Source organism: Drosophila yakuba, chromosome 2L (genome assembly GCF_016746365.2).
Source record: "Drosophila yakuba strain Tai18E2 chromosome 2L, Prin_Dyak_Tai18E2_2.1, whole genome shotgun sequence".
Taxonomy (NCBI): domain Eukaryota; kingdom Metazoa; phylum Arthropoda; class Insecta; order Diptera; family Drosophilidae; genus Drosophila; species Drosophila yakuba.
Window position 1 is genome coordinate 4,122,735 of NC_052527.2, and position 26,097 is coordinate 4,148,831.

The window sequence follows — 26,097 nt, forward strand, 5'->3', positions numbered from 1 at the left end:
AGAGTGGGCTGCGGTGGGTTAACAAGGGGTGACAGGGGGCCAAGGAGGGTGGTTTCCAGTCGACAGGGGGTGGTGGTTGGGTCACACGGAGAATAAATCACGCAAAATATCAATTTCACAGTATACGGTGAGAACCACAATCGCCAGAGGATAAAAAATATTCTGTACTATTTTAATTACATTAAAAAGCGATTTTAAATATAAAATAACTTTAAGTTTAAATTAATGTAATATCTAGTATTATATTTTTTGTAAACTTGATTTATTTCCACAGTGCAGCGAGCATTTCAATTGAGACTTTTGTTAGTTTGGCTTCTTCTGCGCCCACCCAAAAATAAACAAAATCAAATATCTATAAACAAAAACAGTGGCCTGCAATTGGCAAATGCCAAAAAGGGTCATCAGGTGAACAAACAGTGGTAAAAATAACAAAAATCAAGGGGTGCTCAAGGGGTTGTCCCGACAACCTGAAGACCAATTAATTGCAGCCATGGCAAAACAGTTTTGCCGGTCTTCCTTAAGTAAGCAACCCAAGAGAAGCGTGGAGAAGTGGAAAATGCCAAGGACGCATCGAGTTTTCCACTTCGTAAAAGGAGTCAATGCCTCAGAGAGATGCGGAGGTGTGGTGGGGGGGAAAAAAAATTGAGAAGTGGATGAAGTGATAGGGACGAAGGCTATAAAAGTATCAAAGGCCTGGAGAGACGAGCACATTTTAAAAGCCTTTAATGGAACCGGCGCGTTAAGAGGTTCATCCGGGGAAAAGATAACGCTTAGAGTCGAGAAGGGAATATGGCTTCATAAAATGTGTCCAAGTGGGAAAATTACACAAATTATGCTAAAGCTCAATATGCTATTAGAATCTTTCGTTTTCTTCATTATAATGAACACTTCATTTGGATTAATTCATTTCCTTCATATAAAATGCATATTTTCATTTAGATAATTTCATTTTGTTCATATAAAATGCATATTTTCATTTAGGTTATTTCGTTTTCTTCACTGAAATGCATATTTTCAATTAGATTATTTCATTTTCTTCATACAAAATGCATATTTTCATTACTAAAATGCATATTTTCGGGTTTGCTACTACTTATTTACGAGTACGCATCAGAATTCGGACCGCTTTTCCTCCCTTTTAGCCACTTTCACGTGCGATCGTCGATATTGCGGTTTGCTGGCCGGCAATTTGCTGAACTTTGATGTATCAATAACGAGTCTCTCTCGAAACGGTCGAAACAGTATTCCCTCGCTACTCCTGCCAAAGTTGTCCCCATATGAGGTCAGCTAACGGGACGCCGGTTTTCCCCCCTTTTTCCGCACCTAATTTGGCTCCATTTTCGTTCGTCTGCCGTTGGCCAAAAACAAGTCTTCTTCTTTGTTGCATGCGTCTCATAACGGCAACCGGTCGTATGAATATGCTCCTACACTGCGAAAAATATTGGGAAAATATATTCATACAAGTATAGATGAATATTAACTTTCAGACTGAAGAAAATCATTGTTCATGTCTTGACAAAGAAAATTTACTTATGGGATTCTTATTCTTACTTTATTGGTTTTAAACTTAGATTTTCTAGTACAGTACACACTTTCTCAATTTAAAATTATAATTTTAATAATAATAAATTATAATATTTACAAAATTTGCTATTTATATGATATGTATTTTATCTCTTAAGTATTCATAATATTTAGAGTAATAATAATAGCTTTGTATGTCTTTATAAACAAATTTCTTGGCTAATTGTAATTGTTAATCGAAACTTTCCTACCATATTGGTATCGGTATCGATGAGTTGGCCGATTGGTGGGAGTACAATTAACCCACTGGGAACTGGTAATGGACTCAAAATCATTAATCCAGAAAGCCGTCACTTGGGTGTGAAAATCACTTCTCGGGTGAATCCAAGTGTGCGGAGCAAACTTCTCACCGAAATTAGACGCTTTTTGGGGTTTTTCGTAGGCTAAAACGGAAGGTACTTTTCGATTCTAAGGCAAAAGGGATAGGGAAAGGGGGGGAAAATCGAGAAAATCGAGACACACAAAGTTGTTGATACATTGGCCCCGAAAATGCTGGGTATTGTGCCACTTGCTCCTAATTGAGCGCCAGTTTCAGTTTCTGTTTCTGTTTCGGTTGCAGTTGCAGTTGCAGGAGCCAATCCAATTATGCAGGCACACTAAACGGAAAAGCTCTGACCAAGGCATTTTCCTCATCTCCATTTTCCACATCCCATTTCCCAATTTCCCCAGTTTCCCAGCTCCCAGCTCCCAGTTTCCATTCCTTTTGTTTGCTGAGCTGTTTTGGGCATTTCGATCACGTAAAATGTGTTGAATTAAGCCATGGAGAATTATTAATTTCCAGAAAAGACAACGTGTTTCGTGTTTAACCCATGTTCTAACCGTGTGGATCACTTGCCTTTTCCTTCTTGCAATTAGTAAAATTAGCAAAAAAAAAAACTGATACCAGGCACGCCCCTTTTTGCTGGCCAGCATTTTCCCCCCGTTTCCCATTTTCTTCACCTCCTTCTTGCATTTGGATAATTGTGTACATCGATTGAGGTGGGAGTTTCGGTTTTTGGCTCACTTCGTTTCTTTCTTTCTTTTTTTTTGGTGGTCGGGAGCCGCAATTAGCAACTCGAAGCGGGCCAATTTACACAAGGCCAATAGCAGTTGCTTCCGCTGACCATCGCCCACTTTTCCACTGCTTTCCCGCTTTTCCGAACCATCCTCTTCTTGTGTGTGTGTGTGTGTGTTTGTGTGGAAATGAGCCATTTTTGCATGTGAGTGGGCGGTCTGCGAAACTTCTTCCGAGTTTTACACTGTAATTCTGGCAGTTTGGGGGAGAGGTAGGAAGGGTATGAAAGGCTATTTAAGTGGCTCGGAAAAGATTACTGGCGGTTTGTGGTAACAGTTTCTTGGGGAAAAGGCCATTGGCCCATGTCATTTGGAAAACCACTACTTTTCTAACAATTAAATCATGTAAGTCAGCTGGAATTTTTTATATATTTTAAATACTTACTAAAACTAAAAGAGATCTAAGTTTAGTATGTTATTAATCGATTTCGAGCAATATGCAATATTAGTTTGCCGAAATGAAGTTTATCTACCATCTAATAATAGAACAATTTTGTGGCTGCAAATAGACTACCACTCATCTCCATTCGGAGCATTTTCCAACCCACTTTCACCCATTTTCCGCAGCCAATCCCTTGGAGCAGCTGACTTCAAGGGGAAATTGCCTGGCAAATTGTGTTTCGCAAATGTCAAATGAAATATGCAATGCATCTAATGGATTAACTGGCTACGAGAACCATCAACCATCAATGCATCAAACTCGCTCCCAGGGAAATGACAAGGGGATATACTATATATTTTGGAGGATGGTAGATGGTAGATTTTAGATGGTTTGACGTTTGGTCAGTTGCTAAAAAGTTCGCAATTACTTTTTAGTTCGTCCTGTAAAGTTAGCTGCAAGTTTTTATTTAATTTTTATTACATTTTTATGCCATGGGAATAGTGCGAGTAAAAATGAAATATAAACTTTCGTCTATGGATTGGCATTTTTGAGTTAAACTGCATTCTATTGAGATATTTTATAAAATAAATAAAACGACATACATCTAAGCAATTTCTGTGAATGACACATTTGTATTATATTATTTTCTATGCTTCTGCACAATAAAATGTGGCTTGAAATTTTCGATAAAGCTGGGCAAACACCTTCCAACTCTCTTTATGCGCATTTCCCTCGGCAATTACAGAGTTTTCCTATTATGTTCTCCTTTTTTTTTATTATTTACGCATCAAAATTTTACGACAAATACTTGAAAGGCCCCAAAACGGATTATGTGCAATTCGAAATTAAATTAGAGAAAAAATGCGAGGGGTGATGAGTGGTTGTATTTTTGGATTAGCAGCAAAAGGAAAATCAATTGGAGATCTCAAGTGGCGGGCACAGTGGGCACCAAAAGAATTTGTACACCACTGTGTGTGTGTGTGTGTGTTTGTGTGTGGTGTGATTGCTTATTGTTCCGCCAGCTTCTTATTCTTCGATTTTGTGCTTGGAAAAAGAAAACAAACATTTTAATTCCCATTGAGTTCCTTATGGAGCAATTTCCAGTGGAGCTGTGTCCGCAGCAGCAACAAAAGCACTGAAAGAACCCAGAAAATTGCGTTCTAATCGAAGCGAATGAGCAGCCCCCCTCCCCTCATTTTCCGATCCCCTTCCTCCCCTGCAGCCATTAAAATGCATCCCTCAAGTGATTCCTCTTTTTTTCCTGCATGTTTCACGAGTCGAGTTACAGCAGAAGAAACATTGGAAACAGAAACGGAAACGCACACGAAGCAATTATATAGAACTCGATTCCTGGTCGGAGGTCCAGGTACAGGTTACAGTGGGCATATCTGAATAATCGGACCATTTTTTGATAGAAATTATTTATAGAATTATAGTTACTACAATCAGTGGTGTCTGGAAAAGATATACATTTTGGAAATGGTTAAATATACTTACATATTTTATTATTAATTTAATAAATAAGTGAACTAGAAATACTCCATTATGAAGTGTATAATTGTAGGTAAATATCATTTATTTAATTTGTTTTATTTGAGCTCTACTGTACCTCTGTGTGGCATATGGTTACGACCCCCGACCGCAGGCTGAACCAATTTTCATAGAGATTGCAATTTAGCCCCCAACCTTAACCCTCAACGCCCCCCGTGCATCGCTCCTTCCCCTGCTACCCCACAAAAGCTAGCCGTCTCTTTCTTTCGCAATTTCTTCTCCTTCTGCCAGCTGCCGACGGTGCGGACGGAGTTGGGTTCGAAAACCTCAAACCCATAATTAACTTGGCCAACGCGAAGTGGCCAAGACAGGCGACAGGCTGCACTTTGAGGAGCAGAAGACTGGAGACAGAAGACTGCAGGCAAGAGACTTGAGACAGGAGACAGAGGAGAGAAGACTGAAGACAGGAGATTGAAGACTGCGACTTGAAAGAAGCGAATAAAGTGGACAACTAACTAGTCATGAATGTGCTACGAAAAGAGAAGTCTTCCCTATTATATTGAAATTAAGCAAACTTTTGTTTGTGATTAAGAATCATTTATAAACTTTCTTTCATAATATAAAATATTATATTAGAAAAAGGATTTACCTTTTTCTTAACCCCTTGAGTGTATCAACTTTGTTTATGTTTGTACTTTTCTCTTTTGAGCCGCTTTATTTTACTTCTTGTTCGGACTTCTTGAACTTGACTGACAGGGCTGCTCCTTCTCGCTCGCTCACCTCGCTTTCCTCTCTTTCTTACCAATCTTCTCTTACCAATCTTGGTTACATGGAGTGAGTTGCAACAAGAAGTGGTAGGCAAAAGCAGAATAAGAAGGTAAAAAACGAAGAAGTGGCTTAGGTAGAAGAATTGCTCCTTCTTTCGCTCGTCTTCCACCTCATTTCTTTTCTTCATGGATATTCTTATTGTACTTTTTGGTGGTTGTCTTGTTTACTACCTGTTTTTGTTTTTGTTGGTATCTTATACACCTACAACTTTACTAATTTTTTTTTTATTATTTTGTGTACATTTTAATCCGAATCTTATTGTAATTCAAGTAGTCTTCAAAGCCGCAGATCATGTTTTGGGTTCTCAATTTTGACCGCCAGTTTCTTTTTCAACTTCAACTCCTTTTTTTAAATCTTCAGCTGCTTCTGAAAATGTTATTGTTTTGGTTTTTTTTCTGTTGATTTCAGATTTAGAGTTGGGTTTCATTTAGATTTTTTCTGTGCCTCGTTTTTTGCCCTTTGATTTTTGATTTCCAATAAGAAGATTAAGCAATCAAGTCATGAAAATGGGAATCGATTTCAGGGAAAAGAGTTGTAGTTGGAATAAATTAGATAGACTAAGGAAGTATAAAAATGTTTGCATATTTTATCCTTATTTCATGGCGATTAATATGCAAGGAAAATAAACTTAAGGAAATTACAAGGACCTACGAGAAATCAGCAGCAAAAAACAAGGGATAGGGATAATTACGCTGGATTTTCGTGCGTTCTTAGTGAAATGTACCAAAAGTTAGGGGGCGTGATGTCTAGTCGGCTTTTCACCTGAGGGAATTGGGGGCGGGGCCAGCCCGCCCAGAGGTCATTTGTATGCGTCTTAAGTAGCGGGACATGTCCGGCGTGTTATGATGAGGAGAAATCGCCTCGGGGCCCAAATCAAAAATTCAATAAACATTGAGCAGTGCCAAAGAACAGACAGAACGAGCAGAAAATCTGTTTTCAAATTATTTACCATTCTTGGCCCGCTTGTAAATCCCATGCATTCATTATGCAAAGCGCGTGGCCTGACTTCTAAATCAAAAAAAATATTGAATATGCAGGCGCACTTCAGCTGCTCACAAGCAAAGCGGAAAAAATCAATCATTCGCGGTATTTATAAAAAAATAGAGAAATACGCTACCTTGTACCTAGACTACGTATCACTTTTTAATTGAATCATAAACACTTGCGTTTAATACAGTTACTGTTTTCAGTGTATAACTAACAGCAAGTGTTTCTGTAAATCTATACATCTATTATCTATGTAGTATGTACTATCAATAATAAATGTCAGTTGAAAGTACAGCAAATTTCAATGCTAAATGTTAATGTTAATGTTAAATACATTTACTTATTTCGGTGCGCAACTAACAACAGATACTTCTTTAAATCTGTAAATCAATTATCTATGTTACCGAAAAAAATGTTATTTGAAAGTACAGCAAATTGTAATGTTTTTTTTTAACATGGCTCGTGGGTGTGGTCACATAAAAACGTCTAAGAAAGGTTTAAGCCGCCGAGTGTCGCATCAGCGAGGTTTTCGTCTTGCACATAACGAGTTTTGTAGAAAACGGGTTTACTTGAGGTGTGGAAAAGGCGGTGGAGTGGAGGGAGGGTGTGAGGCAGGGGAACAGCGGGCAAAGCAAACATGAACTCGGCGACGAAAACCGCAAAAAGATTGAACCAACAACTTGTACCTTTGAAAAGGGCTTTGATTTAAGTGGCAGCAAGCTATTCTAATATTCTTTGCGCAAGATCTAGCAACAAATCAAGAAATTACCAACTGTTAGGTACACTTTTTGTTTAGTGTATAACCTCTTTATTTTTATACTCCTTCTTCTCCTTCTGTTCGCCTTCTCCCTGCACAACATCTTAAGATAACTGGTTAAATGTAGATCGCTACAGGGGGTGCGAAAGAGACGGACACACACATGTGTGCGAACTTAACGAAGTTTACTTGCTCAAACTCAAGCTCAAACTTGTTGCATGTCTACTATCGCCGCACCTTTCGCACCTATTTTATACCCAACTTGTTGCTGGCCTTTACTATATTTATTTTTCTTGACTAATTTTCCCGACTGGTTTTTCTTGTTGGCCACTGAAACGAGTTTTCTTGGAAAAACGCACTCAAAACCTCTGGCAAAATGCAACATGTTGCTAAAGGCAAGCTGAATTTCCATACATTTTCTTCTATTTGTTTTTGCTTAGGGCTCATTTTCACTTATTTTCTGCATTCACCAACGGCATAAAAATATATTATTTAAATATATAAAATCACACAATTCTTAAACAAAATTCTGCTTGCACCTCTATTTATGTATGTATGTATGTATATATCTAGCTTCTTTTTCAACTGCAAATAGAACTACATAAATTAGCTGCCGTTAAAAATAAAATATTATATTTAATTATTTTAAAATTTTTTAGTGTTTCTGGACCGCTTAAAAATAAAGTAACTAGTTTATTATTTGAGTTGTGAACATATTCAAACTTAAGAGAATTACGGTGCTTGGCTCTCTTAATAAAAGTCGCATCGAACATGTTAACTCCACTTAACAGCGCTGTTAGCCGCTCTCTTCAAACGTGCTCGAATCGAACTTGTGCGGACTGTGTGTGGAACTTGAATTTTGCGGCTGCGGCTCAAATTTTCGTTTCTCTTTCTCTGTGTGTTTTCCCATTTCGGATCGAACGCTTCGTGGAAAAGTGAGTGCGCGTTGTCTGAATTTCCCGCCGCGTTTTTCGTCGATTTCCGCGTGTGTACGAACAACAACTCACCAGCAGCAACAACAACAGTCCCAAATTATTGGGTTAAACACAGAAAATATACTAAATTTGAGGTATACAATTAATATTTTACAATATTACTGTGCAAAGTGTGTGTGTGCTTTCAGTGGCATCAAAAGACCAAAAGCAGCGGAATACAAAATCAAAACAATACAAACAAACAACAGTAAATACTAAACAAAAAAATGGATTTTATTTCAAATAAACAACAGTTAAAACTTTAAGAAAAGGAAACGAAGCTAAAATAAATAAGAAAAAACGCAGCATCTGCGTCATCTCTATCTCGCTCCCTCCCTCCCGTTCAATCCACGATCTCTGGCGATCGCTCTGTCCCCCTCGCACTCGCACACCTTTACCGATTTACCTGGGAAACAGGTTTGGCGTCCATTTCGTGTTTGTCTGTGTGCGTGTGTGATTGTGTGCTAAGGTGTATTGGTGTGTTTCTTGGAAACCTTTTAAGTGATTTTCTTACCTGCTCAAAAGTACAACAAAAGCAATAAAAACATGTTGCAACTCTGAAGCAACAACAACCACGAAAAAGTGTGAAGCATAAATGCAGTTATAACTGTGAAAAAGGAGAGGTAGATAAAGGTGAAGCAAAGATATGTGTAGATAAAAGTGACGAAAAAGAAAACTCAAGCAAAGTAAAGAAACAGAAACCTGTTACTTTTTTTCTCAATCTAGCATCAACAAAAATGAAATAAATAATACAAAATAATTTAAGAACTAGTGAAAATTTCTAGTAAACAATGCCTAATGCAAATAAAACAAATAACTGTAATAAAATTTAAAAGATAATGTGCATATAACTACCAGTAAATTATCTCTAGAAGGACATGGAATACTAAGGACCGAAAAGCGATAATTTCAACTAAAACTTTATTGAATAAACAATAAAATAAAAGAGTGCCCATCTTAACCCTACAATGCCGAGCCAGTTCTAATCGACATCATCATTCTTAACCCTTTTCAGTTGTTCTTCTTCGTTTTCGGATACCCGTTCAAAGTTTCGAGTGCAATAAATAAAAAAATTCTACATCATCGAAAGCATAAAAACATTTACCAACGCAATGGAGCGTTGCAACAACATCAGTAACTGCGAATCGGAATTGGAATAAGAAGTCCAGCGAAAATCGCAAAACTTGTTTTTGCACAGGGAATTGGAAGTACCACCCCCACCCAACGATAAGCAAAAACAGCAGAAACATATATAAAATATATATTCAAAATATAGTCACAAAATGAGGCGAAAAACTGCCATGATAGGGACGGCAATAGTCAGCAGCAGGAGTGCGAGGAGAGCGGCAACAAATATGTGCAACTTTTTTCTCATCGGTGAGTTTACTTTATTGTTTGATAAGAAGTTTTTTGCTTGCAAAAGTATTATATATAATTGCTAAGAAGATTACGCAGATTTCCACAGGCGTAATTCCAGTACAAAAATATTTATAGGGTTAACACTGAGTTTATTTATTTATCAGTAAGAATGATATCTCCCTATAAATCCCAATCCCTTTTTGTTCGGCACACGCATATCACAAATCAATTAAAAGTTTCGGTTCCGCCCTTGACATCTCCTGTTTATGACGGCTCCCCATTTTCCGCAATTTTCTTCCGGCGTTTTCCCCCTGTTTTTCCAAACTCGCCTTTGCTGTTGTCACCTTGCGACGTCAGTTTAGTTTTTTGTTGATCTAGGTTGTTGCAGCTTGACGTCAGCGTAAAGTTTTTTATCAGCTCCCCAAGCCTCCCCCAATTTTCCACGCCATTTTCCGCACCCCTTACCCCCTTCTTGTTGAATCCTGTCAATTGGCAGCATTTACTGGGAAGCTATTGCATCTGAAGCTGAAGTACAGTCGATAGTCCATAAATAAAACGGGTTAAACCAACTATATGTCTATGTTTATACTTTCCCGCTTTGGGGAAATCTGTATCGCCTTAATTAAAAATTCCATCGTAATTTTTCACTTTCCATACGCTCCGCATCAGTTAGAAAATGCGCTTATTATGCAAGAATATTTACTGTGTCACAAAATAAAAAAAAGACGCATAACTGGGGGAGCCAGTGGCATAAGTATAAGAAAACTTTAGTTTGGCACGCTTCGGCAAAGTTTTTCCCCTCTCACACACATAATACTTTGCTTACAAAATGCTTTTTAATACTTAAAGAACCCCTGGAAAAACCTGCTAAAAGCCAAAGGGCTGGGGCTAAATTTAAATGTGAATTATATCCACTCAATCGGGCAAATCGGTCAAGGGAACTCGAAAAAGGGGAGCAATTCCTTTATTAATTTGTCTGCGATTAGTTGGGGCTCCGAGTTTCCCACTGAGTTTTCACCCCCCGTCAAAAGATATATTGCACCATTAACTTTATGGCACTTTGCCGCGTTTTCAGCTTGTGTTTTCTGTATTCTGTTTTCTGTGTGTGTTTGTGTGTGTGTGCAATCAGTTAATAAACAAAACGTGTTGATTTGACATCTTAATTGGGCCTTTGACACGCGTTTTCCAGCGCTTTCATACGAACTACTCGTAAAAGTCGACTTTGCAGCTTAACTGTCAACGCCTCCGACCAAATATAAAAAAAAAAAAACGAAAAAGAATAAAGTGGCCAGAAGCAGAAATCAATGAACTCTCTGTGGAGGTTTTTTGGCCTCAAGCTTCTGGGGAATTGCTCCACTCGGGGGCATTATTGGATTTGATGACACTGGCCAGGAGGGAATTGACATTCAAGGAAGGTGGGCGGGGGGATCAGGAGATCAGACATTAAAAACGCATTAAACGATTAGCAACGCGGAATGTGGAAAACTTAAGACCTCTTGCGGCTTAGGATAATAATTACTGGGTAATGGCAAATAGAATGAACCAATAACCTTGGCTTCCAAGTACACAACTGGCATTATTTTATGATTTCAAATTTATTTCTTTATCTATAAAGGTTCTAGACCACCATTTTTCCAATTTATTTTCATCCTTGTCTTGTGTCTTTTTTCTACACCATCTTCTCTTCGATTGTCACCACATTTATCCTGTTGATCCTGTTGAAGTGCATTCCAATTTGGCTGAGTTTTCCTTGGAAAATCCTCTGTGCGCCTCTGTGTGTGTACAATAAAATGCTCGAGGAGCAGCACAGGATATTGCTTAAGAAGTGCTTGAAAAGGCAGTTTGCAACAATTTGTGTGCGTCTCCTTCGGTTTTTATGTTTATTTCGCCTGCGTTTGGTTTTTATTTTCGTTTGTCTACCTGCTAACTGTCGTCCTTTTCCTTTATTTCCATGCCGCCGCTTTTCCCTTTGAGTTTTCCACATTCATTTCATTTCCTGGCTTTTCCAAATGCCTGGGCTCCTAAAATTTCCTTTGCCCCGCCGTTTTTTCACTTTTCCCTCCGTGTTTTTAGCGCGTGAATTATGATTGTGGCTTAGTTTTTCTCACTTTTCCGGAGTTGTTATGGTCCCTGTTTTTTTTTCTTTTTCTTTTGGCCTCTGTCACATCCTTTTTCACACATACACACGCACACACACGCTTCTGCTCCAAAAAATATCTGCAACTGCTGCAACTTTGAAATTAAAATAAATTAAACAAATATTTTGTTTGTTTCAAACATTTTTTACGTGCAAAATTCAGCGACGTGAGCGGAAATAGGTTGCCCCAAAAGAGAGCGAAAGAGAAGGGTGGCAGGAGTGTAGAAAGAGACAGGTGAAGCTGAGGCTAGCAACAGATGCAGTGGAAATGAGAAGCGCTTTTCCTGCAGAGCAAAATTTATCTATATGCGCAATTTGCATTTGCAAAATCAAAGCTGAAGTCGAGTCCACAGAAAAGTGGAAAAGTGGAAAAGAGAAGGCCAGAGGCATTGGCTACAAAGGGGTTTTCAGATACAATAAATTGGTTTAGCTAGCTGGCACTTTGTTGTGCGTTGTGACAATATTGATACTTAGAGGGTTGGGTTTAATAAACAACAAAAGAAATGACAAACTAAATTTGAAATGTGTTTTTGGCATTTCTGCACAATTATTTGAGTTATTTTGCGCACAAGAAGGCAACTTGTAAAGGCATTAAATCAATACTGTAACTAAACAAAACTAGGACAGGTATTTGAATCAAGCTGTGTAGATTAAGTAGTAATACTGTTTGAAATTTAAAGTTTATGTTTGCCCAAATTTCAATCCCCATGGAATCAGGCACAGCTTTTTTGCCCCTCAAAGTTTCATTTTGGCAGCGCAGAACTAAAATAAACTCGTACCCCTTTTTGTTTTGATGCTTTGGCATATGGAATTTATAACTCGCAAGCGGAGAATTTATATCTCTCGGTTCGCATATCTGTAGTCATGTTTATGCACTCCATATTTTTCCCTTTTTTTTTGGAAGGTGGGTGGCGGATTTAAACTCGCAGCTGTTTAAACACGTTTCATACGCAGCCCAAATGCAGTCTGAATGCCACAACATACAAATGATGTTGCCTCGCGGGTCGTAGACAATAAAATAGTGAATAAATATTATAATAAAAATTCAATAACATTTGCTGACTGATGACGAAGCTGCCGGGTTTCAGTTTGTTTAACCCTCCAAGCGACCTCGTCATTGGTTTCGGTTACAGAAAAATTTTCACCAGCACTTGCAGAAAATAAAATATTTTTCTAAACTTTTGTACTTCTCTTTGACTTTGCACGCTGTTTTTTGAAATCGACATGGCAATGATTTTTATAGTTTTTTCGTCGTCATTGCACCAAGCCAATTATGCACTTCGCTTTGACGATTGGCAGTATGTTAAAAATTAATTTCTGTAAATATTTGCATGAAGCGTTGATAGAAAAGCGCTTTTGCATTTCAATTAATGCTGAATAATCTCTGTAATGGTGTTCTGCATTCCACAAAGCTGCAGGTTTGCAGTCACCAAAAGGTGACTACTACAGCTACTGTCTCAACGGCTTATGAATATTAATTGATTAACCATTTTATTTACATTTTATTTGTTTATTTATTTATTTATTTTGTTTTTGCATTCCACATGCGATTAAAGTCGCTGGAAAGACGCGTGACGTGATGGCATTTCTTGACCAACTCCACAGCGATTGTCATGCCTGAATAACCGAGCGAACCTCACCCAAAAGTCCCCTCACCTTTCTCACCTTTTGCTAATTGCGTGGCTACTGGAATTGGAATTGGAAATAGAAATGGGGGGGAACCTGTCCTCGAGACACTTTGGATCATTAGCATGGATTGTGTTTTGGGTACTTGATGATGATGCCAATAGTTTTTGTGCAGCTCTGCTGAATTTCTACGCGAAATTCTTGATTAGATGGGAGCGTTGCGTGTTTTTGCTCTAAGCCCACGCCCTAATGCTCTTTTTTACCTCTAAATGTTAATTTTCTTTGCTGCTTTTGTGTTGCTTAGCTGGTGTATTTGATAAAATATAGTACAAAATAAATGGTAATATTTTATTACAAATAAAATAGTGCGAAAAGTTTACTAACTGGTAATATTTTATTACAAATAAAATAGTGCGAAAACCAGTTTAGAAAAGATATCATTAAAATACAGAAAAAAATAAGCAAAATAATGTAAAACACCTATTCCGTAATATATGATTATTAAAATTGTTTATTTCGTATGAAATTGAAACCATTGAATAATGGTTTCTGTTTATCAATAACAAAATGTTTGAAAGCAACGCCTGCCTTTTGCAGAGCATTTTTCATTCGCCCACGTTGGGTGGGTTCTTTTGAATGTTTATTTTTTCTGGATTTTGCGATACTTATTCGTACCCTTTCAGCATTTTTTTTTCACTCGCTTTTTCGTTTTTGCCCATGCTGTTTTTATTTATATATATAATTCTTTCTTTCTTTAACTGCTTCAATCTTTCTTTGGCTTCTGTTTGCCGCGTTTTGCTTTCAGTTCTCCTTTTCTGCCTTTGCTTGGCTTCTTTATTGGGGATTGCTTTTCGCTGTTTCGCTTTCAAATGAGCCGCAGAGAGAAAATCAGAGAACAAATTCAAAGGCTGGTGGCAGAAATGAAGGGGCAGCCTGCTCTAATTTGTATGCGTAGCATGTCAAAAATCGTAGTGGTCAATACACTGATTGCTTTTGCATGTATCTTTATATTTATCTGGATCTGGATTCGTATCCGTATTGGGTATCTCTCCGCCATCAGAGTATCTCACACTGCACAAACATATCTGAGTATCTTTTTTTTTTTGGCCGCTCGCACGTTTCACGTTTCGCTGATAAATTTATAGCTGACTGTTTTTCGCCACCGGTTTTTTTTTTTTGCCTTGATTGGAGTTAGCGGGTTAAGTGGACTTGGGGCTTAAGAGGCTGAAAAGGCTGGTTTCAGGTTGAAGAGGGTTTTTTTTATTCAGAGGGCGGAGTATCTATGGGGAAGTTGGCCAAGTCTTGATCAACTGGAATGAGCTTAGAATGAGGAGGGTCTATCTTGGAGTTTTTCGCTTATTTCGTTGTAAAGTACTTATGGATTTATAGGGAATGCTTCTCTACACTGAAAAAGTGTTTTTAGTTTTAAGTAATGCATCTATCCATGCATAATAAATCCGTATTAAATGATTATATTTATATTTTAACCACCCTGTTTGGAAATAAGTCTTTGTGACCATAAAATACCTCTGAAATGCGCAATCCGCCTAAATAAATAGATTAATTAGACCTCATCCGAATGTTTCGATTTCGTAGCCAGAGCCTGCAGGCCATAAACCTTAACCCTCTACAACCCCCGTCTGGCTAAAACCTCATAATGATCGTTTAGCACTCGAATTTGTTCAAATCGCTGTAGAGCGGGGAAAAGAACAACAAAGGCGGTGGAAAATGTGTAAAGTTTTCCCAATGGGCTGCAACCCTCGGTGGAAAATTGTAGACACCGAAATCAGTGCATCCCTTAACCCACTCCGTGCGCTAAAAATGTACAAAATGCAATCCCCTTTGGTTCAATCCAATCCTATGCCTTTGTTACTTTTGCCGGGTTTCTCAAGCATATCAATTCGCTTTTTTAGGGTTGTGCATCTGCCACAAAAGAGCAGGGGGTGGCAGCGTAGGACTAAGGGGGCTTTGGGGGGTTAAGGGGTGTCCTCGTTTCGGTATCCGTCTGAGAAAAATGCAAAGCAACATTGTAAAAATTACGCAAAATGAACTGTGAAAACCTTTTTTGTGAAACGCATTTCGTTTCCAACGTTTAAGTCGTCACATAGGGGTAAAAACCACCCCCTTCCACGACCTCGCCCCCTTTCGACACGCCCATTACGAATGGGGAAAGGAATATAAAATTTTACGCTATGCAAAACATTTTTCTAATCAAACATTCCATTTCATTTGCTCAATCGAGAAGAAGAGGGGTAGGACTTATCCTAAGGGTGGCTGTGTTTCAAGGGTTTTTGTCTTTGGCCACAGTTGAAGTTTTAATTTCGTTTCAAGTGTAAAAAACTCATTTCAAATCCGGCTGCTGACTGTCATTCTAATGGGGAAACACACAAAAACACCCCTCGTAATGCTCATTTGGCCGACAGAAATTAAGACTCGGTGAAAATATTTCAACTCAACAAATAATAAATTCTTAAACTGGATATTAAAAAAGAAGAAAGGTTGGGCTATCATTTTGCAACCCCCACGAATCGAATCGATCTGGCGAACCCCAGAAGTGTTTTTATTAATTTCACTTTGCACTCGGAATATTTATATATTTTATTTTTATGCATTGCACAAAATTGATTTCACTACGGAATCAAACAGAAAAGATTGGTGGAGAATGGTGGAAAAAAACCTGCGGGAAAAGTGTAAAAAATTGCATTTGCTTATTTCCATTTTTAATCATTTCGCCAATATTTTTTCTATCCATTGTTTGTCGTCTGCATTTATTATATAACACTCATTGCACTCTCTGAATCTACCAACCCCTTGCCACGATTTATTTTTAAATTTTTGCATTAAACTGGCCTTTCGTTTTCAACTGGGAGAAAAAAATGTGTGTATTTTTATTGAGTTTCAGTGAAGCGCATGAAATGGCAATAAAAGTCTATGAATGGGATAAAAACCCAGCTCTCTATCCCCCGCTCTTTTTCACTTGATCATTTTTGAATTATAAATGGAAATACAGAGCAATGTGCGTTTAATTAAAAACTCTAAAGTTTCCTTAATCAGCGGACGGGTGGGTGGCGTGAGTTCAAGTTGGGGGGTTAAATTAATCCGCAAGACGCGGAAGAACAATAAGACTACGAAAAATGGGGTGAGAAAAGTTGCTTCGATAAATTAAAGATGAATTATGAATGCGTTAATTAATTGCTGTTCAGCTTCAGCTGGGTTTAAAGATCAAAATGATTAATGTAAATTATGCGGATCAAATTTCAAGTTATGGTTATGACGGCAAACGAAATATTGGTCAAACTTAGATGGCAATTATCTCCTTTAATTATTTTCATCTTGTGTAATGCTCAAATTAAATATCCAGTATTATATTCCGCTACTGCGCATTTAATTTGGCATATATATATTTATATATTTTTAGGTATTTAATTATCCTCTCGTAATCACCTGCCAAAAGCGTAAAAGGCGCTGACAAATGATGGCTGCTTGAGTATCAGATTCTTTAAAAAAAAAAATTGAACCAGAAAAAATACAAATAAAATAAGGAAGGCAAATAATGCGCACTGAATTCAATTGACAACCAAGAAGGGCGGCAAAAAATCAATTTCCAGTGAAAATGTATGCGAAACATTTTTTCGGCGCCAATTTGACTTGGTCTTCGCCCTTATTTCTCTGCCCTGATTTTCCCTCGTTCTTTGTCTGGCAATGAAAATGCGCTTGTAATAATAACTTTGGGTAGAAGTGTGGGGGAAATTCGGGTTGGTTTTTGCGGCCATAGAAGGCTAAATTCAAGGACAAACAAACAGAATGTGAAGTCAAACAGTTTCTTTTCTGGCTCCTTACTAAAACCCCCGCGTTCCACTGATTTTCCATCGCTTTTCGGGCTGACAAACATTTTCTCCTTCAGGCTGCAAAGCAGGCATAACTCTGCTTAGAAGTACAAGGCTGTATTTTCCTGCCTTCTTTTTTCTTGTTTAAGTAATTTTCATTACACTAACCTCAAGGCTGGGAAAGTGCACTTCAACAAAATAACTATGACTGCTAGATAACAATCAAATAACAATCAAACTAAAATATGTTTTAAATGTAATATATATTATTACACAACAGTTTACAAGCTACACCTGAAAATTGTTTGTTGTTTTACTTATTTTTCAAGTGTACCGCCCCCAAAAATCGTGGTAAATGTTCTAGCAGGCTGAATAAATTTGGGAATGCCTTGGCATAGGGAATTTCAGTTTCAGCAAAGGCAGCAATAAATTTTAAAGACGCCTCCAGGGCAATTTTAAAGCCTAATTTCCATTTTGGGGCGGTTGGGGTTGCAGGTGAACAAGGAGGGTGCGTTGTGGGGCAGGTCTAATCTAAGTTGAAAAACTTTTGCCTACCTTGAGTGAAAGTCTTGGAAATGGAGAGGAACTACTTTGCGTAATTATGTCAATTGCCATTAGGGAAATGTTTTTTGGGGGCCAAATACCCTTAAACCTCCTATTTAAACACCCCTCTTTTGGCAGCCATCGATATGTTTCGCCCTCCCCCTTCGGATTTTCCCTCCCGCGTTTGCCTGTCTGTGTGTTTTGTCCTTTGACTTCCATCTAGTCGAGGAATATGTCTTTGTCTGCTTTTCCGACTAGAATGCTTGGGGGATTGTTATCGTGGAGCAGGGTGGCTTGCTAACCAGCATAATCCTTAACACTTCAAGGACGAAGAGGGCAGAACAGAATCGCTGTTGCGTGCCCAAACACATTCCAGTCAAAATACGCTTAACTAGTGCCGCAAAATCAATCAAAAGTCAGTTTACGATAGCTAGGGATTCAAATGTCGGGTGGGGGTGGTGGGGGGTTAAAGTGGCTGGGATAAGCGAAGTAAAGCCTGATTAACAAACATGCCGCCAAAACGTTTGTCATTAATTTTGCACATAATTGAAAATTGATTACACACGCGTGGAAAATATCAAAAAGACTGAGAAAATATTCACTAAATTAAAAATAAAAGCGACCTTTAAGCATGGCACTTATTTTGTATTATTATTTTGCGGCGAAAGCGTATTAAATATGAATTAATTTCAATTAATTTGTCATTTGTGAAGGTGATGCACACCACTATAATCACACATGATTTTATGTAGATATCTAAAGGGGTACTTGTGCTAATTTGTTTCTTAGCGTAAGTAATAGTTAATTGGCTTTAAACAAACAAGAAATGCTGATGCTTATACATTGTGTGACTTGGTTTTTTTTTGTACTCTTCTTGACTTAGATCATTTTAGTAAAACGATATGTTTTAGGGTATTTAGCAAGTCGCATTTGCTGTTTAAACTGCACTCCTGTTAAATTTCATAAATAAAATGCGTTTTAATTAATTTTGCACAATTTGATGCGTTTGTCAGAGTCTGTGAATGTCCTCAACTCACCATTCATTCCCACATTTATGTGTTTGTCAATGTTTACATAAATGTTTAATAGACCAGATAAATTTCAATGAATTGACTTTGCAACAGACACTTTAGCCATTTTAATGCCAGACATAAGCAAATTAATTTATTTATTTGCAATGATAAAAGTTTGGCCTGTTTGTTTGCAAATTATATATACATTTGTTATGTTATAGGAATATTTCCCTTTTCATTTGCACATAATGCGTGTTTATTTTGCTTGTTTAATTATAACTAAAAATTTATCGAAAGTATGTCCTTTTTTTATTTTGTAGCATAGAGAATAATTTAATTATGCGAGCTGAAACTGGCCTAAAGAAAGAATTTGGAAATTATTCATAGAAATTTCGTATTCGGTGCCAGAATTTGTATGTTTTTATTGCGAAAATTTAAACAGGGAAAAGCCGAAAATTAAGTGAATTTTTTATGAATAAAATAATTGCCCGAAGCTTTAAGGATTTGTGTGAATGTTTAATGAACGTGCAATGCACATTCAAGGTTTTATTGGGGCAAATAAGTGACTAAAAGCATTTAACAAAATCTTTAAATGGCAATTATGTGTGCTTCAATTTTATTTCAAAGTTATTATAAAATATAATTTTTTTAAATTCACGTTTAATTTAAATGTTTTGCTGGCCAGTTTGCAAGATATTCGCAACAAAATACAAAATAGCTGGCTGCTTTTATTAGTGGTTTTACAGCAAATCATAAAAAACTTGCAGCACATTGCTAATTTATTCATTGTTGGTAGATTTTTTATGCCCCGGCGACAAGGGGCATATAAAAAGCGAAGAGCTTTACACTTCACAGCCAGCGAAATGATAAATAAACAAACTGCAATACTAGAAATTCTTCACGATTGTTTATTAGCGAAGTGTATAAATATTTAAAAGGCTCTAACCAATTGCGATGACGTGCCTCACCTTCCAATTATACGTGCCCCAATTTCGGGGCTTCTTTTTCTGGCCGCCTGTCTTGTTCGCAACAAATTTTGAAATGAACCCGAACTCTGGGAGAGAAAGCAAACAATAAACAAAAGCATAAAATTGTCGGTGTAAATGGGGTTTATTACAGCGCATCAGCACGAAGGGAGAAACCTGTACATATGTAAGTAGAAACATACATGTGTGGAAAAGCAGCTGTCCAAGCAGAAAAATGGGAAAAAGTGTGAAAATTAAGCACAGCACCTGGGGAGAATGCGGCCCACCATCGATTAGTACACTGAAAACAAACGCATCCAATACGCGTTGTTATCATCGTGTTTCCTACGCGGATATCACAAAGATATAGTGTCAAGTGTATTAAACTAAGTCCTTAGCTATCTTTACTTTAGTTTCAGCTCAGATTTGTATATACCAGCTGCAGAGATAAATTTAGTTACCTTTAGTAATGATTGTAGATCTTATAATCAGCATTGCTATCTATAACGTATTCATTATGTTAATACTAAAATGTGAATCAATTTGCTAGTAATACGCTGTCCCACTTGGCAAGCGGTGTACAGTCGCAACAGTATTTTTTTAGCTTTAGCAACACTTACAGTAATCTTCAAAGGCAATGAACACTGTACGTGACTTGCGCTTGATTTATAACAGTAAAAAGAATGTCACAAGCGGAAAAATAAATAAAGTAAGAGAACATACAAGAAGTGTTGTAAGAAGTGGCTCAAAGAATCAGTGGGAAAACGGTAGTTGTGGCTGGTTTTGCTTAGTCAGTTTATGTTTATCACCGGAGCGTTGCGAGAAGACCGAAAAGACTGGTGACTAAAGTCGGAAGACTGATGACTGAAGACCGAAGACTCTCTTTCCCCGCCTGTGGTACTAAAAGATCATTAGCAAATGAAAAAGTGGCAGATTGGGAAAACAGCAAAAGAACTAAAGAAAAGGAAATAAAATCCAGCTAAATTGTCAACTTGTTGCGCCAGCCACGCCCACACAGACACAAATAGGAAAACACATCCAATCATAACGCCTATAAACCACAAAAAGCAAACAAAAAAACAAAAAAAAAAAAGGAAAAGAAAACTAACAAAAAAAGGAAGAACGCTGCCAACAGCTGCCTAAAACAGTTGGCAAACAATTTAGTAAACCGAGTGTCCTATCTCTGGATGTAAATACTCTTATTTCGGGCTATAATGGGTTAAGAAGATGGAGTCAGTGATTACCATCTTTTTTACTTTCCTGAAATAGTTCAAATAGAGATAGACAGATCATATAGGGTAATTTAAAGAAGGGTGCCTCGTAATTCGGCTATTATGCTTTTGGGGATTTTGTCAGCTTCTTCTCTTTGAGTTGCCACCAATACTAAATCCACTTGTCAAATGCAGACGCCAAAAAAAGAAGAAGCGAGTGGCGGAGGGTGGATATTCTGGGGGCTGAGGGCTCCACATGGAGAAGTGGACAGAGGAGAACTGGACTGGGAATTAAGTGGAGAAGGGAGACGCAGATGCGCCGCTGACATCTCCGCCTTAAGAGTGTCAAAACAAAACTATTTATTTCCCTCACTCGAAACCGACAAAGACGAAGAGTGCATTCTCTATACCCACTCCCACTTTTTCCCCTTGTTGCATTTCTTTTTAAATTGCGGCGACATTGAAATTAAATTGTCTGTGTGGCGTCTTCAAAAAAATGAGGGGGAAGTTGAGCACAAAATAAATGCTGCTGTGCGGCAATGAAGAATTATTCGTAGAGTCGTCAAGATCTCATCTAAATTGCAAGCTCGACTATTTTTGTGTACGCTTTTTTGGTCAAAAGAATGGACAATTTCGAGCGATAAAACGCATTATGAATGAGTTTCATGCATAAACATTTTTTTTCGTTTTTTTTGCTCACAAAAATGTTATCAATGGTTGCGTTTTTGTACGTTCTATTTGATAACTGAATTATTCGTTTTGCTAAGAGCCAATAAAGCTGTGCAAAAAACAAAGTATACAACTTTAGATACACATAAGAAGATTATAAATAAATTGCGTTGATTTTCGAAAAATCAGAAGCAAACTCTTTAAACTAATAAAATAATTGAATTAATATTCGGTTCAATTGATTTCCTAGCAACTAGGTTAAAAGAAACAGATACTTTGCATTCACAATGTATAAATCCGCAGAATTAGATGGTTTTGGAATATTTTTAAAGCCCTGCGGAATAGAACTGAAAAATTGTCTGAAAATTCTTCAAAAGGATGTGTACCTCAAATGGAAAAGTAGAAAATCCACAAAAAAGCCAACCAGCAGCAGCAACTTGCAACTGACAACATGCAACTTGTGTTGCTGCCGCTTACTTTAAGTGGCTTTTCTGCTGCTGTGGCAAAATAACTGGAAAAAGCATCAGCCACATGAGCAGCGGCGGCAGGGGGCGTGGCCGGAGGCGGTGGGTGGTGCTATATTAGCAGGGGGATTCCCATGCGAGGGGGGAGGCGACAGAGAAAGCAGAATGAGAAACAGCAAAATTGACAAGCGCAACATTGAAATTGCTACAATGACAAACTGCAATGTGGCACAGGCGGTGCGAAAGAGAGGGGCGATGCGGCGGGAAAAAGAGAGACGGGCGATGCAGTGCCACTTGACAGAGACGAATGGTGAAAGAGAGAGGGACATAGTGGGTGGGAGGGAGAGCCAAGAAGTGCTGCACGTGCGTCTCTGGCACACAGACATTTAAATATAACCAAAGATTGCCGCAGATGCTGCAGATGCACTTAGGAAAATGAATACACTTTTTGCTGACACCCGAAAAGAAACACAAGTTTTGAAACTGAAAAATGTTATACAATATATCTTATATTTAAGCTTCTTAACGTTTCATTAGAACGAATAAGAAGAAGTGTAGTTTCCTTTTTGATTGTAGTGCAAGTTATTTTGCTCAGTGCTTCCGAGGAAGCGTCGAAAAATCTACACCACGTTGATGAGAGGGGGACGGGGAAAGCAGGAGGGGGATCTCTGAGTAGGTGGCAGGGCATGTTTAATTAATGCAAAGTAAATAAGAAAAACGAAGGAGACGCCAGAGGAAACCAACAAAATTGATTGAGGAATGCACCACAGAGGGGAATATGCAACTCCACCCCCCTCCCCATCCCCCCTTTACCACGCCCCTGCCTTCCTGTTGCATTGTTTTCCTGGCTATTTATAAAGTTCAGCTTCCTCCGCCGCCCGTAGATCGAGCAAAAATTGCTGGTAAATTGGTTTTTGGTGTTTTATGGTCGAAAATTCCCGGGGATGAGAGACAGTTCCGTAATTGCTGTGGGTTCCGTTCTTAAGACTCATATTGGTTCGTAAAAAGATCTACTCTAAACGTGTGCAATTGTAATTTATGTAGAAACATCGATTATTTCAATAGAGATAATTGCGCTGACATAATAATTAATACAGTCTTGACATTCTCGTTCTGAATGCACTTTATACAAACTGGTATTCAATGAAAATGCATTAAAGAAACTTCCACATACTTGATGCTAAATGTCGCAGAAATAGGAAACATTATTATCTTAAAGGTCAAGTTATATGCTTTAGCAACTTAAAGTCAGTAAATTGCATTTATATCATTTAATTATGCAACTTATTTTTAAGCGCTACTTTCCTCATTTAGATAACAACTTTTTTTTGTTGACAAAAGCAATTAATGATGAAATATTGACTAATTATTTTTATTTTCATCTCATTTTAGGTAAGTCCACTGAATGATGCAAAATCCAAATAAAAAGCGCCTAAAATGTCTTGTGAAAGGCTTATTTTTTGTTGTAAGTTTTCCACTTCACTTCGTAAATTAACAATGCTTTTCCAAGATTTATTAATTATTTTCACAGAAAAAAGAAAGTGCCAACTAAAATAGCTGAAAAGCAGTACAAAAATAACTAATCAACTTCAAATATTTCTCTGTTACAAAAGCGAAAAGTAAAAGTTGTCGCTCCATCTCTTTGCTACTAAGTAGCTTTCAGCAGCTGCTCTCAAAGTAATTGTAATTGGCAGAAAAAGCAGATAGATAGATAGATAAAATAGAAAAACATAAATAAATCCTAATCAAGTGTAACCAAAAGAGGAAAAAGAGTAGTAAATCGAATTATAGCGTAGCAAAAATTAGTTTCGTATTTCGCTCTGCAGCATTTTAAATGGATGCGACAGACATCAATCTCCTCAACTCCTCATCTTCGTCACATGCGTAAAGCTCATTTCATTCATGACAAATAACCCCATGAAAACCCCGCCGGAATACAACCACCCCCCCCTTTCTCCCCTCTACACCCCATCCAAAAAAACAAGCTATCTCCGAGTTCAAATTTCGAAATTCGAAACGCTGCAAAAGAAGAGCTGTGAACGAGCTAGTCTGAGTTTGCTATTGGTTTCATCTCAGCACAGTTGCCATCATTGATATGAGTCTTAGCCCCTTTTAGCCCCCCCTCTTAACCCCTCTTAGCCACCCCATACGCCATTCAACCCCCCTTTTGGTCCCCCGCTCTGTGCTGTCCTCGAATCAATGATGCGCAATAATTAGCGCAGCTATCGCTCGTTCCTGGAAGTGTACACGATCTTCACTCTGGGTTTTCATTTTCCAGCACCCACCCACCCTTTGCATTTCCCTCTTTGACGTCTTTCAAATCAAAAACAGACGCATCCAGTGCATTTTCCTTCGTGCTGCTGCATTCGAAAAATCAGCAATGATTCTCGCTGTTTTCCATCGTTTGCACAACATTTGCAAGTTCACCAGAGCAGCGAAAACTTTTCTTTGCACGGTGAATAAAGGAACTTTTATTGCATGCCATGAATATTATAGAATATTGAATTAATAAAGAAACAAGTATTTTAAAAATATTGCAATTTATAAATAGACAAATATAAAAAGCTGTTAGCTCAGTAATCGAATGAAGTTAAATCCAAAGTTGGATCTCAAAAACTTTTTGGAGACCCAATTAAGTTTTCAATTCAACTTCATCCCTGAGTTTCAATCAGCTGTTCTTGCCCCAGAAACAGTTGCGTAAATCAGAAAATGCAATGCACTCTGCACTCTGCACTCATTTCCCCATTAGCATCCATGTTTTCTCTGCTGTTTTGCTGCTCGCACCAAATTCGCGCATAAACAATTGACCCACGGATGCAGCCCTCTCCATTTTCCGAAACTTGTCCTGTAGCCGTCCATGTGTTTTCCCCTTTGGGCGACCAACTAACCGCAAATGTACAGGCAATAAAATGGCTCATCTGCCATGGCTGGCAATTCGCGATGTCCTTGCCGAGCCACGCCCATCAACCCTCCCCCCTTTGGAGCGCCTTTTTTGACCCCCTTTGGCGCCTTCCGTTGCATGTTTGCCAAATGCCAAGCATCATCATAATAATTATGGCAAAAATCGTCGCTGTCAATGGACGCATGAACACAGTCGGGAAGTGGGTGGTGCTGGGCGCAAAGGGGGCGGTGGGTTGTGTGGGGTGTTGGGTGTTAAGTGGGCTGAAAGGATGCCACTTCAAAATGGCAGCCAACATTCGATGGTCTCTCGAAGCCAAGTGGGTGGTTTTCCTTCTTTTTTTTTTGGAGGTGCCCCTGATGAGCCCCCGAACCACACACAAAACCACAATTTCATGCGAATTTTCACCAGAACCACGCCCGCTTGGCTGCACTGGCCCTTTCACCGCCCACTCTTCAGGCCTTTCACTTTTTTTTGACCCTATTTTTGCATTTTTGGAATGCGTGTCTCGTAAAATTTTCCCTCTGCTGCCGCACTTTTTTTTTTTAGTGCTGCAACAAAAACAGGCGCCTGCCAATTTGCCGGCCATGCCTACGTTTTTCCACTTTTCCAGGCAAACGAAAAAAAAAAACAAATGTGACATACAAAATCCTTTGCTCACCCGAAAATGGAGTGAAAAAATTATACTTTTACATTCCAATTTTTGTTTCTTGCTCCTTTGTCATTTGGGCCATAAATCATTTAATATGCACTTCCTTTCCTTTCGGCACCAAATATACCCTGTTCTAAAAGTTTTTCAGTTTTTTGTCTTAAATGCTAATTAAATAAGTCTTTGGCAAACAATTTGCTAAGTACTATATTTTTATTCAAGTTTCCGATGTGCTTTTTCCTTATCTGTTTTCGTCGCAGTGCATTGCCAAGAGATTTCACTTCACCTGCATTGTTGGATTAAGATAAGAAAATGCATTTAAAATGTTGATTTCCCACACGCATTTAAAAAAAAGTTGAATCCAGAAAAAAAAACTTTAAACGAAGAATCCAAGCCTAATGCTGATATAAATCTGTTGACGGTTTATTTTTGTTTTTTGTTTCTTTCCCATGATTTTTTCTCTGTTTGTGCACAAATCTCATTAGGTCTCTTCTTCTCCATCTAGGCACTTGTCTCTCTTTCCAGATATTTTCCTATCTTTGCCACTGCACAAACAATGCAACAATGCTGCGGAGAATTTTCCTCCTAAGCTGCTAAAGTTTTTCTTTTTAATCTTATGGCAAGTGCATTTTGTGTGCCGCCATCTCTTTCACTTCCCATCTACCCGTCTTTTTCGGCT

General features: G+C 38.1%; 1 protein-coding gene across 2 annotated transcripts in view; it reads left to right on the forward strand.

Annotated features, from left to right (window-relative positions):
• Window positions 1-7,974: 7,974 nt before the first annotated feature.
• The window catches only part of LOC6526791 (Down syndrome cell adhesion molecule-like protein Dscam2), an 82,614-nt gene continuing 64,491 nt past the window's right edge, over window positions 7,975-26,097 (forward strand). For both annotated transcript variants that reach the window (XM_002087858.3, XM_039371588.2), the window contains exons 1-2: window positions 7,975-8,151; window positions 9,072-9,433. In XM_002087858.3, the coding sequence (XP_002087894.1) occupies window positions 9,340-9,433 (94 nt within the window). In that variant the 5' untranslated portion in view covers window positions 7,975-8,151; window positions 9,072-9,339. The remainder of the gene's footprint in view (window positions 8,152-9,071; window positions 9,434-26,097) is intronic.